Consider the following 18,201-nt stretch of genomic DNA (forward strand, 5'->3'; position numbering starts at 1 on the left):
ATAAAAAATTCTTCCATCTTGCGCTGCTCTGATGCATTTTTGCAACGTGGAGATGAACCATTCAGTCTTCTTTCGTATAGTCAAAGTTTTTTCTAGTTTCTGGCAGACCTCCTTAAATCTTTTGTCATAGGCTTTAAAAGACTCATTTTCTCTTTGAACTATGTCCCTCGTTTTTCTTAAACTTTTCGTAGGGATATCTAGAGTATCGAAATTTGCTCGGAAGTCTTTCTTAACTTCTTCCCAGTTTGTCCTGTGCTTAGTTATGTCTTCTTATAGCAATCAAGTGTATCCTTCACAAGGAAGCTACAAAGTCTAGTATTTTAACCTTATCCTCCTCAATGTCCTGTCTTGCCCAAAGTGACTCTAATAGGAATATATGCTCCGTGGCTTTTGTTGTATCCTTGCCAAATACTGGTAACTTTATAGATGACTTCATTTTAGTTTCTTTCTTCTATGTTTTTTATTTGCGGAGTGGCAAACTGTGTGTTTTCTCTTTTTTCATACTTTTAACTCTTTGGGGCTTATGTTCTCTGCCCTTATCTCTGGCTAACTTAATCTCAAAGTATTCCTTTCCAAGAATTGTTTCCCAATCTACAACTTTGTCTTCTCTGCTGGTTTTCTCATCTTTGTGATATTTCCTCAACTGAAATTCTCTTGCTCTTCCATGACATGGGGGATAGGTTGTAGTCTAGGGGTTTGGACTCTTCATAACATCTCTTCCTCTTCTTTATTTGCTAGTGACATCGCATTAGTTAGTGAGCATGGTTACTCTTGTGAATTATATTTAATCTTCTCTTCTTTTTCTATTTCTTTTTTCCTCAATTTTTTTAATGCTTCTATTAACTGAATCCTCCAAATATTCTTCTTGAATGGACAAAACCTTTACCGGAGTTTTAAGAAGTTCGAGAAACCTATTATCCAACTTAACTGCTAGGTTCGATATATCCGGTCTGATTTTTGGACTTTTAGAGAGTTATGGTAGGATTGGAGCCTTTGTACGACTACAATTTCCTAACAACTTCTTAATTTTTTTTTTATAAACGTTTATTCTCTTCTCCAAATTTGTTAACAGTTGTCTTGCCTTTTTCCACTCTGAATTTGATTTCTCCGAGGTTTTATGTTCTTCTTTGTTTACTTTTTCTTTATCTTTTTTGGCAACACCCACCATGGTGACCTCAGTAGTACCCTCATTGGCACGCTCATTCCAATAGATGTAGAAAAGCAGAGTTGTGGGATTGGAAAACTAAGAAAACCCTTTTCGGTTTGTTAGTGGTGCCGGTTATCCTTTACGGGTGTGAAGTTTGGGGGAATAGCATGTCAAATCACAAATGGCAACAAATAGAAAGAATTCAAAAGCATCTAATTACCAGCATTCTTGAAGTCAACTCAATGATACCTTGTGATATACTTTTAGCTGAAGCTTGTATGTTTCCAATTGAGGCCTCAGCGGTCATTCGGTTTTTATGTTATCTAAAGAAGGCTGAAAATATGGATAAGAACCGCTGGCCCAAAATGATCGTGGAAGAGGGGGAGCTAACTTGTAGGAAAAAGAACTGGAAAAATCAAAATAGCAAGTGGTTGAACAAGTGGAACATAAATCATCATGACTGCCCTAACACTAAAGAAGAGATTAAAAAGTGGGTGTTAGAAAAATTTGGGAATGCTATGTGGAGAAATCAGCTAGGCAGGAAAAAAGTATGCTATATCAAAGAATTTAACCCCACCTGGGAACACAATGAAAAAGTGTATTTGAGATCCACGATCAACGGAAAGGCCAAAATTGTAATTGCACAGTTAAGGACGGGTTTTCATCATTTGAGATGTGAAACTGGTAGATGGAAAGTCCCCAAAGAAGACTGGGAAGAAAGGACGTGCATCTTCTACAGTAAGAGGGCAGTGGAAACAGAATGACGTTTCATCAAAGAATGTGCAGCATATGACAATATCCGCAATCAATTTGCTAATGAATTAAAGGTGGACAGCTTGAATGAGCTTTTTGAAGAGACAAGACTTCACAAAACAGCGAGTTTCCTAATAAAGATCCATAGCAAGAGAGCCAACATAGAAAAGAACTTGAAAACAGGCTAGCTTGTTTCATCTTGGTCCCTTAGACCTTTGGGTCTCGTGGACATCATTAAAATTCCTTCATTCATTCTCTATTTGGGTTTGCCATGTTCACTTTCTTTGTTAATTGAATCTGTTCTCTAATCTCTCTTGAATTATTCTTATCTCGTTTGGCCATGGTTGTGTTTGATTTGGGATTACATTGCTCCTTTATCTTTCCTTGTGGTAGTTATTTGGTATCTTTTCTGTTAGTCACATCTTTTGAAGGATTCCTTTCAAAATGCCTCCCCCTTTCCATTCTCCATCCCCTTGGTGCCTAATCCCCTCTCACAAGGCATAGACCAAGGAGACTGTGTTGCAGGTTATCAGAAAATTTTCATCGTTCTCTCTTCTCTTATATCTAGTTTTAAAATTTTAAAATATGAGTATATCCTTGCTGTTCTATATCCAACAAAACCAAAGTCGTGACAATGGAACCAATGTAAGCAAGAAAAAGGGGAACACAAATCGAGGTTTTGAGCCCCAAGTACATTCTGTGTGTTGTATTTATACCCCAGACTCAATTATACAAAGGGAGCAAGGAGCTAATCTGGACAGAGTACTAACTGTCTAAGTGAACATAAAAGCATATAACATAACATAACACATGTGGAACTCCGGTATATTCTTATTATCAAGATCAATTAGGTACATTCATTTCATTCTTATATCTTGTATTGGATCAGATACATTTATCCTTTCTATCTTCTATATATGATCATTCATATTCCTACATATACATCCATATTCTGTTACATATATCTTTTGTTATAATATATGTAGCGGATGGGATGTGACCCATCTATTCTATCCGTATTCTACATGCTATCTTTCAAGTCTCAATCTCCACAACCTCTTTGTGGTAGAGTGCAGTAGGTTTTTCTTCAGTTGTGTCTGCTCTTCTACTCTTTTCCTACTAACAATGTTCACCATCCAATAGGGTTGGATTGAGCTAACCCAGCTCTATTGGTCTTTCCCTCTGGTTTGTTGAGTATTGGACCTTGAAGATTAAAAAAGGCAAATCATTGCATTCAATGAAAAATTGTTTTCCAGACTCTCCACATCTTTCAAAGGGCCTTCATTAACCTTCTTGCATTTCTTTTTTCATTACAAGAAGGCATTTTTCTAGCGCTTGGTGCAAACCGTTTGAGATTTAGAGCATAAGTTGCCATATGAAGTAGGGTGTTAATAGTGTTGCACCAACACATAAAAATTGGGCTTGATATGCTCATCTAATCCCAAATGAAGATCCATGTTTTGAATTGCTTACTTCATCTACTCAATTATGTTGTCAAATGCCTTCCAAATCTTATCAAGACTAGGATAGTCTTTATCAACATATCTACTGACTTACACATCATGTGAGATGAAGGAGCAAATGTATCTGTAAACAGAACTATTGAAAAAAGAAGAAGAGTTAAATGACAAAGAGTTAATGCTAATACAAAAGCAGAAAATAATCTACAAGATACAAACCTTAAATAAATTACTAGTTTAATAATCATCATGTTATCCATGGGTTTTGGAAACAAGAAGAAGATATAATGTAGTTTATGCCTGGTTTGTAGTCATTGTACATTTTTGTATCAAAATTCTATGTAAAATATGTCTAATTTGTCACATACCTTTGGAGATTTCTCCTTACTTTTGGCATGGTGGTTGGAAATACAGAAAGACAATGTGAGTAATCAGCGTGAACACATTACTCTCTTGCTTTCAAATGCACAGGTTCGATTGGGTATTCCAGATGAAGCTGAACCAGTAAGTTGCTTAAACAAATTTATGAACCAGAAAAAAATATTTTTAGAAGTTTGAAAGCTGTATGGTATTTATTTTGTCCTTGAAACTTTTTTTGATTAATGCAGAAGATAGATGGAGCAGCAATCGATGATGTTTTCCAGAAATCCTTGGAAAATTATATCAAGTGGTGCGAATATTTAGGAATTCATCCTGTGTGGAATAAGTATGTGCTTACTTAATGCCATTAATTGAATTGAAAATTTGCATTTAAAAAAAGGAATGTTAGACCACTTACGGCTATTTATTTATCTCTTTCTGTTCTTCTCTAGTATTGTAAAAATTAACACGATGTTTAACTTCATTTATCATCCTTGTTTGCAGCTTGGAATCTTTACAGAAAGAAAAGAAGCTGCTTTTACTTTCTTTATACTACCTGATTTGGGGTGAAGCAGCCAATGTTCGTTTTTTGCCAGAATGTATCTGCTACATTTTTCATCAAGTAAGTAATAATAAAGTGGTTGTGGTAAAGAAATGGTCAGAACACTGTTAGTTTATTCACTTGGAAAAAAAAAGATTGCATTGGAAGGGCTGAATGCCATCCTATTGTGAGACTAAATAAACCGAAAAGCTCACATAAAGGCTCTAATTTCAACCAAATCACTTAGCCGTCAAACTGACTAAATGCTCACCAATCCTAATCATTTTTATTAATGTATGATTTAGGATACGTGCAAGAATATCTTGAAATTAACACACTTTTCCAATCAATAGCTTAGGTTTCCCTTATGTTTCAAAAATATTGAAACAAAATGATGTGCCAGAGTAAATGCCAATGTTGGAGCTGTTGTCTGATGCTGCCATAGATCTGCTGTATGCGATATCTAGGGAATGATAGATTCATGACCTGGACCACATAAGCAATCCAGCCAGAAGTTGTAATCAGTAAAGCTTGATAGATGTGTGTACCTATTGAGTAATGAGCTCTTGCTCTATTTTAGCAATTTCCAACTTCTCATTGATAAGGTTTTGGAGCTGTGTTCATGCAAAACAAACATCCTATAGCTTTTGAAAGTAGAAAAATAAAAGAAACATAAAGGAACTATTCCATATATGATAAGGAAATGCTAGCAATCATGCATGCCCTAGCAAAATTTAGACAATACCTAGTTTGTTGGAGGTTCATTGTAAAAACTGATTGTAATAGCCTAAGATTTAAATGATAGACAACAAAAATGGGTGAGCAAATTACAAGCCTATGATTTCGACATCGAGTCCATGAAAGGGTCAAGCAATGTTGTAGCCAATGCCCTTTCACGAAGGCCCCATTTATGCTCCATGATGCATGTCTCCACTGAATGGAAAAATTCTATAATTGCAGAATATGCTAAGGATGCACTCTCAAATGATATATAAGAAGGAAAGCTACAAGATGAAAGGTACCAAGTATTGGATGATCTTATCCTCTACAAGAACATATAATATATCACTCCATAATCAAAGATGAAAGGGGAGATTATAAAATCTTATCATGACAACCCTTTGGTAAGACATCAGGGGTAATACAAAACTTTCAAACAAATCAGGGAGAAATACTCATGGAAGGGTCTCAAGGAGACATTCTAAAACATATTAGAGAATGCATGGTGTGTCAAAGGAATAAGGAAGAACATACATTTGCAATAGGCCTCCTTCAACCCCTATCTATATATACCTAACTAGAAGTGGGAAAGTATTTCCATCGATTTCATAATAGGACTTTGTTGATGTGTCTTTTGTACACGACCAAACACAGAATAAAATACCTAAAGGTACCTTATCCTCTCTTGAATAAAGCTCCCGAATGCTGAAGATATCGCAGAAGGATCAATCGGAGAAACTTCAAGGTTTTGTTATGTAGGATCTCTACTCGTGGATAAGCTCTTCGTGGTATGATGTGATTTTGCTGGAATCACAAGGGGACTTACACTTGATGAACATCTGATTTGCTGGAATGACAAGTCCTATTTACTAACTGGAAGACAAACAAATGGTAAAAGATGCAGGGTTGAGGAAGTCTACTCTACTACCTAGAATGCGAGAAGATGGATGAACGACTAGGTGGAGTCCTACTCGGCTGGGTCTCACCATCAGGCTTGAACAATCCGACACCAACTCAGTGCGATGTTCTAAGGGATGCTTCCAATACGTTCAAATCGTACACCATCAGACACTGATCACCATTCAAGATAATGCATGAACAATAGACGTGTAATGACTTAAGATTAAGCTCATTTTATGCTAGTTGACCACGCAGGGCGCACTTACAATCAGTAAGAGGCTAGTGGTATGGATTAGACGGATTCCACAAAGGTGCATTCAACAACTTCTTTCATTTAATTTAATTATCTATCATCTAAAATGAAGATTCAACAAGAGACCATGCATATTGCAACGAAACAACACACTTCACCATGACTTTAATGAAAATGGAGTTTGTTTACAATCACTGGCAACAATTTCTTGCCTTGTCCTCCTAATTTACTCTAATTGCTATTCTATCAGCTGACTATTCACTATTAGCTAACTATTCACCCACTATCAACTATTGACTAACTATTAACCTTTACAAATGAGGAGGTAGGGCTTATATAGAGAAACCCTTTACAAATAGACGGCTCTGATTGATTTAGAATCAATGGCTAGGATTACAAGATAGAAACCCTAATTAGGGTTTGTTACAACAAACTTCCTTAGCCAATTAGAAAATTACATTCCAAGGGTGAGGACCAATAGGAAGCAGGGGTAGGTCCCTCGAAGTTTGTGCCGCCTTTGGTGAATTAGGTACATTGAATCTGGACATGTTGAGGTGGGCCAATCCGACTGGAGGAGTGATGACTGGGATGCCACCTTGTTTGACACTTGTAACTTGGTTGATGTTCAATTTGATGATGCTGAGAAGCTAACTTTAATTAACTCTTGAGAAACTATTTGCTTCTTCAATGGACCCTTGTTTTGACCTCCTTTGTCTTTGATGTGTTGGATGGATGGTGTACCTTTCTTTGAAATGCTAGCATCGCCTTTCTCCATTTGCAAAATAAACCAAAAGGTGATTAAGTACATATGACATGTTCATTTCAACAAAGCATTTTCCACCTTAAATCATCAACAGGAAGGCTTCAAAATAAAGTTCGTTCAAAATCCTTCCCAGGGATAGGCCCTATAAGAATTTCGCCCTGGACCTTTTGGAAGGGTCAGGAGCGATTTTTGCATTCCTGGCCAATTTAGACCTCATTTCAACATTATCTCACAACTAGCTCTTCGCCTGGCCCAAACAAGGTGAAAAATAGGAGTTTGAAAAGATTTCGCCTTGGACCCTCTGGAAGGGTCAGGAGCGACATTTAAGTCTTAGCTCAAAATCCTTACCTCTTGGACCCAAAACTTACTCAAATGCATGATTGTGGCAATCTCCAAGTCCAATCCTCCTTGACTACTATCCTGGCTTAGCTTAAACTTGAAGGAAAAAAGGACATTTTGTGAATTTCGCCCTGGACCCTTTGGAAGGGTCAGGAGCGAAATTCAAGTCTTAGGCTTGATTCTTCATCTCCTTCACTTCACTTCATCTTGCAAGGCAAAGTAACATCACTTCAAGCTCAACCATGCCTTGAGACTTTCGCTCTGGACCCTCTGGAAGGGTCAGGAGCGAATTTCTTGTTTTGAGCTCATTTCTTCATATTTGATGACTCTTGACAACTCAAGGACATGCCTAAGGACACCTTTAATCTTGATCCACACTAGACTTGGCATAAAATTGAGGGAAAAGATAGGTTTTGCACAATTTTGCCCTAGACCCTTTGGAAGGGTCAGGAGCGAATTTCTTCCTCTAGGCTTGAAATTTCATTTCTTGCTCTAGGCTTGAAATTTCATTTCTTGAACTCCAATCTACATTGCCAAGCAAAAATACATCACTCCACTTCGATATACGCCATAGGAACCAAAGTTTTGACCTCAAAATGACTAGAAAAGAGAATTTCGCTAGAAATCATGGCCAGGGACATGACCTATAATGAATTTCGCCTTGGATCCTTTGGAAGGGTTAGGAGCGAATTTCTTCCTCTAGCCCAAAATCATCATTTTTGGAGACAACAATCAATTCAAGGGCGATCTCAAGGGCATCTCTCACCTTGGTCTAGACTTGGCTTGGCACAAAATTTGGAGGATAAGATGGTTTTTAGGATTTTCGCTCTGGACCCTTTAGAAGGGTCAGGAGCTAAATTCTCCTTTTGAGCTTATTTCCTCATTCTTTCAACTCCAATCCACCTCCAAGACCAAGGACACCTCGCCTCACTCCTATCTAGGCCACAAAAACCAAAAACCTAACTTGTCTTGCAAAGAAAATAGGTGATCCTAGGATTTTCGCTTTGGACCCTTTGGAAGGGTTAGGAGCAAAATCCTTGGTTTGGGCTAATTTCCATCATTTTTCAACATCAATTAACTTCAAAAGGCAAGAACATGTCTCCTCGCACCTATCCAAGCTATGAAAACCTAACGTTTGACTAGACCTGCAGGGAAAATAGGTGATTCTAGAAATTTCGCTCTCCAAGGCATGATGAAAGGAAGATTGGACATGTTTTTTGCCTTTGAGAATGTTTGAAGCGTTGAAGAGTGAAAATTTTGTCCAGGAGGGTGAATTTCGCTCCTGACCCTTCCAAAGGGTCCAGAGCGAAATTCCTTGCAAATCTATTTTTTGACCTTGCTTAGGCTTTAGACTTTGTTCCTCGGGTGAAAGTGATGAATTTTTTGTCTTGTAATGAAGAATGAGATGGAAAGGATGAAGAACCAAGTCAAGAATGAGAAATTCGCTCAAGGGTCCATAGCGAATTTCTCATTCTTGACTTGGTTCTTCATCCTTTCCATCTCATTCTTCATTACAAGACAAAAAATTCATCGCTTTCACTCGAGGAACAAAGTCTAAAGCCTAAGCAAGGTCAAAAAATAGGTTTGCGAGGAATTTCGCTCTGGACCCTTTGGAAGGGTCAGGAGCGAAATTCACCCTCCTGGACAAAATTTTCACTCTTCAACGCTTCAAACATTCTCAAAGGCAAAAAACATGTCCAATCTTCCTTTCATCATGCCTTGGATGTCAAAATTTGGTCAAACAAGGAAGGGAATGAGGTCTAGGAGGATTTTTGCTTTGGACCCTTTGGAAGGGTTAGGATTGTTCGTTTTTAAAACTTCAATCTTGTTTTGGGAGCAAACATAGATCATTTTCCACTTAAGGAACAAGGTTTTAAGCCCATTCAAGGTAGCAAATGAGGTTTATAGTGAATTTCGCTCTGGACCCTTTAGAAGGGTCAGGAGCAAAATTCATCTCTTAGGCAAAATCTTGATCATCCAAAGCATCCAACTCCCTCTCAAGGCAAGAACATACCCATTCATCCTCCATCATGTCAACACCTAGCCAAAACAAGGAAGAAAACAAGAGCTATAAGGATTTTCGCTCTGTACCCTTCGGAAGGGTCAGGAACGAAAATCATGTTTTTGACCTTGATTCTTGATTTTTCCAACTTTAATCTTCTTTGGGAGGCATCTCCATCTTGGTCCTGACTTTGGCAAAGGGGAAAAGGAGTGTTTTCAAGAATTTCGCTCTGGACCCTTTGGAAGGGTCAGGAGCGAAATTCATCTTTTAGTCTGAAATCCTTCATCTCATCCACCTTTACTCACCTCCTAAGACTTAGAACATGTCAAAATACTTCCATAGATGCCTCAGGACTCAAAATTTGGCCTTGATAAGTGAGAAATTGAGGTTTAAGGGGATTTTCGCTCTGGACCCTTTGGAAGGGTCAGGAGCGAAATCCTTGTCCTTGGCTAGTTTCTCACCTAGGTTCACTTCATTCTCCTCCAAACTTGATCAAATCAACTTCCTTCTATTGCAATCCAGACATTCCATCATCCAACTGGGTCTAGGCAAGGTCAAACTAAGTTTTTAAGGCCAAAGGAAGGCAAAATGGAGGATTTCGCTTTGGACCCTTTGGAAGGGTCAGGAGCGAAATTCTCCTCCCAAGTTGATTTTCATCATCTTAAGGTCTAAAAACTTGTCTTCAAGGCAAGTATGCATCAAAACCTACCAAACCATGCCTTAGAAGTTCCAAACTTGGTCAAACTAAGAAGCAAAATAGAGGAAATATGATTTTCGCTCTGGACCCTTTGGAAGGGTCAGGAGCGAAATTCTCCTTTTGAGCACATTTCTCCATTCTTTCAATTCCAATCCACCTCAAAAGGCAAGGATACGTCACCCCATACCTATCTATGCCAAAAAAAACCAAGGATTTGACCACTTCCAAGGGAAAATAGGTGTCCTTCAAGAATTTCGCTCTTGACCCTTCAATTCTAACTTTAGCTTAATCTTCCACTTACTTCCCCCATTTCATGCCTTGGACACACTTTTCTAGGCTTCCTTCCATCATGATCATGCAAATTTATCCTTCAGGTCGACATATAGCTCCAGTTTTTGTAGAAAATAGGGTTTTACATGAATTTCGCTCTGGACCCTTTGGAAGGGTCAGGAGCGAATTTCAAGTTTGAGCTCAAGTCCTGGCTTCATTTTCACCTTTCTTCATTTACACAAGTGTTTTTACCTTCATTCAAACCCAGGAAAAGGTTAGCTCAGAGCCTGGGTTAAGGTGGGGTGTCTTGTGGAGAAATTCGCTCTAGACCCTTTGGAAGGGTCAGGAGCGAAATTCCTCTTTTTAGGCTTAATTCACCTCCTTTTCTACTTGACTTTGCCCTAGGCTAGATCCTTGATTCATTTCCTTCCATGTCCTAGCCAAATTTGCCCACGTTAGACCTTCAAAAGACAAAATTCCCCAATCAAAATTCAATGACCTCCTGACACCATAAGCAACAAGAGCAGAAACTAAGCTTAAGGGAAACTTTCAAATAAACCCTAATTCTGCAGCATCGTGAACTCACCTTGACTTAAGCAAAGCCTGCTATCCAGTGATCCCCCTGACAGCACTCATCATGCAAAGGCTAACAGACAAAACCCCAAAAGACCTAGAAAACAAACCCTAGAAAGCAAAAAAAGTAGGGGTCCCCATTTGCAATGGGGCAATGTGTGAATACGTCACAACAGACTTCCAAAGGTGCAAGGCAAAGATTGTATATATTTTGTGGTGGACCATATGACCAGGTATGCACATTTCATTGCCATATCAATATACTATAAAGATCCTCAATTAGCCGATGTTTTCTTGAAAGAAATTTTTAAGCTACATGTTTTAGCTAGAAACATCATTAGCGATAAGGACAACATATTCCTTAGCTTGTTTGGCGAGAAATTTTCATACTAGCAAGAATAGAACTCACTTTAATTTCAAGCTATCATCCACAAACTGATGGACAAATGAAAATTGTCAATAAATGGTTGGAGGGATATTTAAGAAACTCTGTCATTGGGCAAAAAAAAAGCATGGATCAAATGGTCACACCTCGTGGAATATACTATAACACTACCCATCACATGTCAATAAGAATGAGTTCTTTCAAGGCCTTGAATGGGTATGAGGCAACCTCATTTGGGGATTCAATCCTCATTGAAAGTCGCATGCTAGGAGGTAAAGATTTCGTGCAACGAAATGTAGACATTATGACAAAATCAACAAAAGATATATGTTAAGTGAAGAAGAACTGAAAGGTCATTTGAAGTTGGGGACTTAGTTTTTGTAAGGTTACAAACCTATAAGCAATCATTAATCAAAGTGAGTGGAGCTAAGAAGCTCAATCCAAGATTCTATGGGCTATATAAGATTTTAAGAAGGATAGTTGAGGTTGCTTATGAGTTGGAACTGAGACAAATAGTAGAATCCATAATGTCTTCCATGTGTCATGCCTTAGGAAGGTACTGAGACAAGCAATCTTGGGGAGGGCGTACTATCATGCTTTTGACCACACACACACACACACACACACACACACACACACACACACACACATATTCTCTGTTACCCGGGGATGCGTCCCCAGTATTTTTTTCAGGTGTCCCCGTCCTGAGGACGTCCCGGGGACTGCTAGGGGATGCCCCCATAAATTTTGCATATTAACAGTGAATTTTGACAATGAATTTTATAGGCAGGTGCTGATTTTCCTATATATACAACCTCAGATTAGTGAGTCTATGTGTGTCGATCAAGGGCATCGAATCAGAACAACATCTATATCTACCAAAGGTGAAAATCAGTAATTAAGAAGGGATTATGAAAAGGATCTGAAATATAAGACAGCCTGATCTGCGAAAAGGGATCAAGGGATCTGCAGTCTTTTTGTATATCAAAAGCAACCAAGAACAGGAGCAAACACTGGTAGTGCTGCTGTTTGTATCTAAAGACTTCTGCAACAACAACATTTATATGCTATTCTTGTCTGGTTGTTACGAAATGAGGTTTAGAAGGCTTGTGAACAAATTCTTATCTCTATTCAACTTAAAACAACCTCCAAATGTCTCTGTTCCACCTTGAGAAGATGTCTTAAATGGTAATGTCATTTTAAATCTTCGGAAAATTAAAGGTACTGCCAAAGTCACAAACAGAAAGTCAATTAATCTACATTTTGGATTTTTTGTTGAATATCATAAATAAGCTATTACCATCTGTCAGAAGTAGAAATATTTGCTGTGAAGAATGCTCACTATCTCCAGGCACACAAAAAATATCTAGGAGTGTATTCTCTTTGTGTACGAGTATACCTTAAGTGCTCATAGCTTCCTCAAAGGAGCTATAACTATGGTTTCGAATTGTTCGTGCCCCTTCCAATGAGAATACAGTTGTTAACTTAAGAAACGGTCTGAGTATTGTGTTTTAATATTAATTTTTAAAAAACAAAGACCTTTGTAGGGCTGAATGCCTAACTCCAGCTGTAAGATTATGTAAACCAAAAGCTCGCTTACTGGATTTAGATTCAAAATTGCTTATGACCCTAATCGCATTTAATGTGTGATTCGGGATTTAGACAACAATGTCTATAAACAAACGTACCTTTTGAAACAATATCCTAAAAGTAAGAGAGCATAAGGTAGATTCCTTGCTGAAAAATGTCAATACCTATTTTTTAGAAGAAATCAATAGACATAATCTGATTTACTTCAGCACTTCTAAATTTTGTTCAAAGTTGTTTGGTAGTTTGAACACAGACATAATTTTCCTCAAATCTATGCGAGGTGATGCCAGTGTCAAGGGAAATCAGTGGAAGAGAATGTCTCATTTTGCATGCCACTTTTGAAATATTTTGAGCTTTTTTGTGCTAGATCTTTCAAGTATTTAATTATTTATATGGTACGCTGTTCATAGTTTTGTTTCTTAAGTGTGGGCTTCTGTGCAGATGGCAAGAGAGTTAGAAGAAATATTACGACAACAACGGGTACAGCCAGCCAAGAGTTGTATTGTTGCTGATGGAGCGTCCTTTCTGGAACAAGTCATCTTGCCATTATATGAAACTATAGCAGCGGTACTCCTTTGTACAAATAAAATTATTATGTATTTTTTTTAAATGTTTGTATATTTGGAGAATGAATTTTAGGGTGTAAAGTCAAATTGCACAAATGAATATCGTCCATTACACATTTGTCCATGTTACACCAAATTTTTGGGATGGGAATGGCAGGGGATGGGGATACTTCTTTTTGGGATGCCATTGTTTAGAGGATGGGATGGGATAGCTATTATAAAATACTCTTAACATCTCTATGCAAAACTGCGCAATTATCCTGCACAAGTGCTTGCCCCTTATGGTAAAATGTTAAAATATTGGAAATTTCAAATATTAATATGATAACATTGGTAGAACACTCATCATATACATTATAGAATCTTAATAAATAATATTAGAGTTGAATTTAGATTTGATAGGTGAGTTGACAAACAAATTAATAAGTGTTTTAATTGTTAATGTGCACATATATTATATGAAAAGTACAAGGAAACACCCAAAGGCTGCAAGTTTGAACTACAAAATGGGAAAACCATACAAAGTTTGAGGCTGCCCCTAATAAATATTTGCTGACACTGCATTAAAATAAGAGTTCATATCGAAGTCACTATCATTGTGAGTGTTGGCTTATCAAATTGAATCCAAACAATCACTTTTGTGACTCCTCATCAGATTGTGTGGCATCTCCAAGATCAACATGCACATGCGCTTTTGGGGTCTGATGATGCTCAGGGTCATTTAGTCTTGTAGTATAGGAATTGATAAGCTGCCAAAGTAGGTGAGTGGCAAGTATCGTCAACTCTAGCACATTCTCGCCATGCCACATCCACTATCTAATTGGTTTAACTTGAGCTAATTTAGTTCCATTTGTCTTTGCCTTTAGTTTATTGAATGTTGGATTACAAAGGTTGACAAATGCTAACCATTGCGTTCGAAGTAAATAAAATCTTCATCAGTATACATTTTTTGAAGGGGCATTTATGGGCCCTTCTTTCACCTCTTCATAAGATGGAGGCACTCATTTGGGCCTTGGTATGCATCATTTAGGATCTAGAGCATATTCCACCATATGAAGTGGAGTTTTCATGGCATTCCAATATTGTGTCAGAATTGGTCTAATATGCTCCTCATAAAATCCAAAGTTAGGATCCCTGTTAAGAATGCCTTACTTCATCTTTCCAAGAACGTTGTCAAATGTTATATAAATTTCTCCAATGCTAGGAGAGTTTGTGTCAATATATCTTATGATTTGCACAATAAGTAAGATGAAGGAGCAAACATATGTGCAAACAAGTAACAAAAATTACCCAAAAATAACAAAGAGTGAATGCTATTATAAAGAATGAAAATAATTTATGAGTTAGAAACATTAATAAATTAAAATTAGCAATGTAATAATTTGATAATAAAATCACCACTTTCTTAACGTGCTATGGACCACCAGTCATATCAAGGGTCTTTTGTTTCATACTTTTTCCTGTAGCCATGTTTGCCTTTCTCAATTAACTATCATTTATTGTAAGATGCTCCACCTCAAACATTGTCTCCAGCAAAATAAAGTAGCCAATCTTGTATCCATGGGCTTGTATAATTCTTTCCTTGAAAAAAATTGTGAGCTAAACAGGGCAGGTGTGATGGTTTCAAATGAATGTTTGCATGTCTCTAGCTTCTACATCCACTACATTCCTCCAATTCATCTTGTTAATATCTTTCAATATGCTGTTCAATACATCAACACAACATGGGGTCTAGTAAATTTGCTTGTTTGCATCTTTGCTCCCTTTTTAACAATAAATAGTTATAAAATAAATAAGAGCTAGCTAAACATGTGACAATGATATTGATGAGTGACCAATATCTAATAATCGTCCACCTCTTCTTGTATCCATGGTCTTGTATAATTCTTTCCTTGAAAAAAATTGTGAACTAAACAAGGCAGGTGTGATGGTTTCAAATGAACATTTGCACGTCTCTAGCTTCTACATCCACTACATTCTTCCAATTCATCTTGTTAATATCTTTCAATATGCTCTTCAGCAGATCAACACAACATGGGGTCTAGTAAATTTGCTTCTTTGCATCATTGCTCTTTTTTTAACAATGAATAGTTATAAAATAAATAAGAGCTAGCTAAACATGTGACAATGATATTGATGAGTGACCAATATCTAATAATCGTCCACCTATTCATGATGATAGATCTGCAATCCCTTATCCAAGATTTTTTCATTTCTTCCATAACTAGAGTCACCTTCAAACACTCTCTATCAAGGAGGGTAGTATGTAGCTTGTGTTTAGAAAGGGGCAGGGGGATTCAAATGATGGATTGACAACAATTACATTTTCTAACATTTATTTGAAAGAGGGAAAACATGGCACATTAAGTGCTATTGTAGGGGTGAAGAAAAAATTGGCAATAGAAGATTTAACCATTTCCATGTGACTACATTTTAAACATTCTTGCAACATCAGTATCCTATTTCTTTCCCTTGGTCGAACCATCTTCCTTGTGACTCAACATTTATGCTTTGGGTGGGCAACAACATCCTAGGCTGCATAGTCCCTATTGGAATTTGCTTACTGTTTGCCTTATCCTCCACGTACAACCTGGTTACTTCGGCATTTCTTAGCTAGATTTATTTTTAAAACTTCTTGCCTCTTGTCCAATTATGCACAAAAATGAGAATAAACTTCTGTTTAGTTGCAACTATGGTCATTGAAATGATATGGTCATACATTACTCACTTCTGAAGTTTTATTTTTCCTTGTTTTTGTTTAAAGATGTTGGAAATTGTAAATAAGGTTATTTGAATTAAATAGGCCCTTTGCATAAGTTAGGCCCTTGCATAAGTTTAGAGGAGTTTTCAAGGGCATTCAAATGAGTTATTTTATGTAGTACTTCTGTGACAACTTTGTTTGAACATCTTCATCCTCACTAGTCACTACTCACATTGTTGTTCATTGTTTTTTGTTGATAATTCAAAGCACAGTTGCAAGTGCAAAAATAAAAAAATGAAAGAGAAATCCTCCCTAAGTGTTTGGAACTTTGCAAAAAAAAAAAAAGAATACAAAATAATTTGTTCAAATGAATAATGGATAACACAGTAATCTGAAATGATGTAGATTTGATTCTTTCTCGGTTTTTTCTTGCTGCAATTCTCTTTTCTTCTCAACTGCTTGTTTTGTTTGTCTTCTTCTTGACAATTTGGAAAGTTATAAAATGAATTTGTTTTCTGATTTTATTTGTCACTATGGCTGTTTTAGGTTTAGGGTTGGTTAAAAGGGTGTGGGCTCATTTTGCGGCCACCTATTACCTTTTGCTAGTTGCATTTTGACATTTTGGAAATATTTTCAATTTTTCCAGAATTGGTTACAAGTGGGGACATTTATAATTCATCCTAAATGTCATCTATAAGGGATGGATCAAAATATGTAGGAGATGTATCCCTGGGGTTCATAGGTATTAGTTTATCTGCTTTTCACAAAAGATCTTCTGAATTGGTGAAAGAGTAGTTTAGATTTGTACATATTCGTTTAAGTAGAAGACATGATTATTCTATGCTATCATATAAGTTTTATTTGATTAAATTTATAAGGGTCTATTAGGGGGGCTTTACCTTGTACTATAGATATGACATATCTAACTAACTACCAAAATCATGTGCAGCTCATGAAGAGTGATAGGTCTGTAGGGACAAAACAATAAAGCAAAGCCTCATCTACAACAACCATAAGGAATGCCAAGAGAGACACCTAACAACACCAAGACACAAGCATACGTCATGAAAACTAAGAGTAGGAGGCTTGCCAATGAGGAATGTTAGCACACCTATGAACAGAATGGCAACACCCTCTTGCCAATTCTGCTCTCTTAGGAGATTCATTTTGAAGATGTCGCTTTTGGTAAAAGAGTGGTTCTGGTATATGGGCAGGACAAGAGGCATGAGTCAATTGGGATGATTAGGGTTATGTCCTAGGCCCATGGCAGCTGTAGGAGGGAATTCTGATTGGATGATAAGGTCATATGAGGGACATTATTTGGTAGGAAAGTAGGTTGGAAAGTGAACCAAGGGAAGTCATTATTCTATCTTCAGTTTTTCTATAATTGCATATTTTTTTTAATGAACTAATATGTAAGCCATTTTTGAATCTTTAGAGAAAATCACAGATAGAGTATGATTTAGCAATCTGACCATATCTACCAAATAAAAACCTTATTTGAGTTGGAACATTCATATTGATGGAATTCAATTCTGTTCCAAACTTATCCACCGTTTTAACTTTGTATAATTGATGAAGTAAAGGCATGCTACCAGATTTTTAGGGTAGTAGTGTGCGTGGTAATTTTGAGGTCAAATTGTAGAAAGCTGCCCTGTTTTGCCTTAGTTTTTTTTGTATTTTGATAGTGTTTGCAATAGTTTTGAAATGACATTAATATAATCTCCATCTTACGTATCAAAAAAAAAAGTTTTGAAATGACAAATAAATTGCAGATAACAAAAATATTTGCAGCTAACTAATAACTCAGAAAAGTGAAAATATTCGGAAATACAAAGAGCTGAAAATTCCAGAGTTATATTGTGAATTGAATATACAAAATTTCTCAAAACTATGAGCAACCCAATAATTAAATGACATCACATAACTAATTCGAATATTCCCACAAAATGCAGCAATCAAATAGCTAGTGCTGTTCATAAAATATGCAATCCGACTCACTGAAAATGGACGCCGCACCCTAGGTTCACATTCATTGGCTAAACTGAAGTTATCTTTGTGTTATCCAGACTTGGGCATGTCATGTCCCTGCCATGACGACAAATGTTCATATGATCTTTAATAAAGAAAATTTTCTTGTCTCAAGATTTCACAATTTAAGACAGAAACTTGCATAACGCA

The 18,201-nt window shown here is 36.9% G+C and overlaps 1 protein-coding gene across 5 annotated transcripts in view; it reads left to right on the plus strand.

Annotated features, from left to right (window-relative positions):
- LOC131031180 (callose synthase 9) overlaps positions 1-18,201 on the plus strand; it is a 222,601-nt gene that overhangs the window by 47,232 nt on the left and 157,168 nt on the right. For all 5 annotated transcript variants that reach the window (XM_059209486.1, XM_059209488.1, XM_057962221.2 and 2 more), the window contains 4 exons: positions 3,775-3,864; positions 3,969-4,066; positions 4,225-4,342; positions 13,195-13,320. In XM_059209486.1, coding sequence (XP_059065469.1) covers positions 3,775-3,864; positions 3,969-4,066; positions 4,225-4,342; positions 13,195-13,320 — 432 coding nt within the window. The remainder of the gene's footprint in view (positions 1-3,774; positions 3,865-3,968; positions 4,067-4,224; positions 4,343-13,194; positions 13,321-18,201) is intronic.

This window comes from Cryptomeria japonica, chromosome 8 (genome assembly GCF_030272615.1).
Source record: "Cryptomeria japonica chromosome 8, Sugi_1.0, whole genome shotgun sequence".
NCBI lineage: Eukaryota > Viridiplantae > Streptophyta > Pinopsida > Cupressales > Cupressaceae > Cryptomeria > Cryptomeria japonica.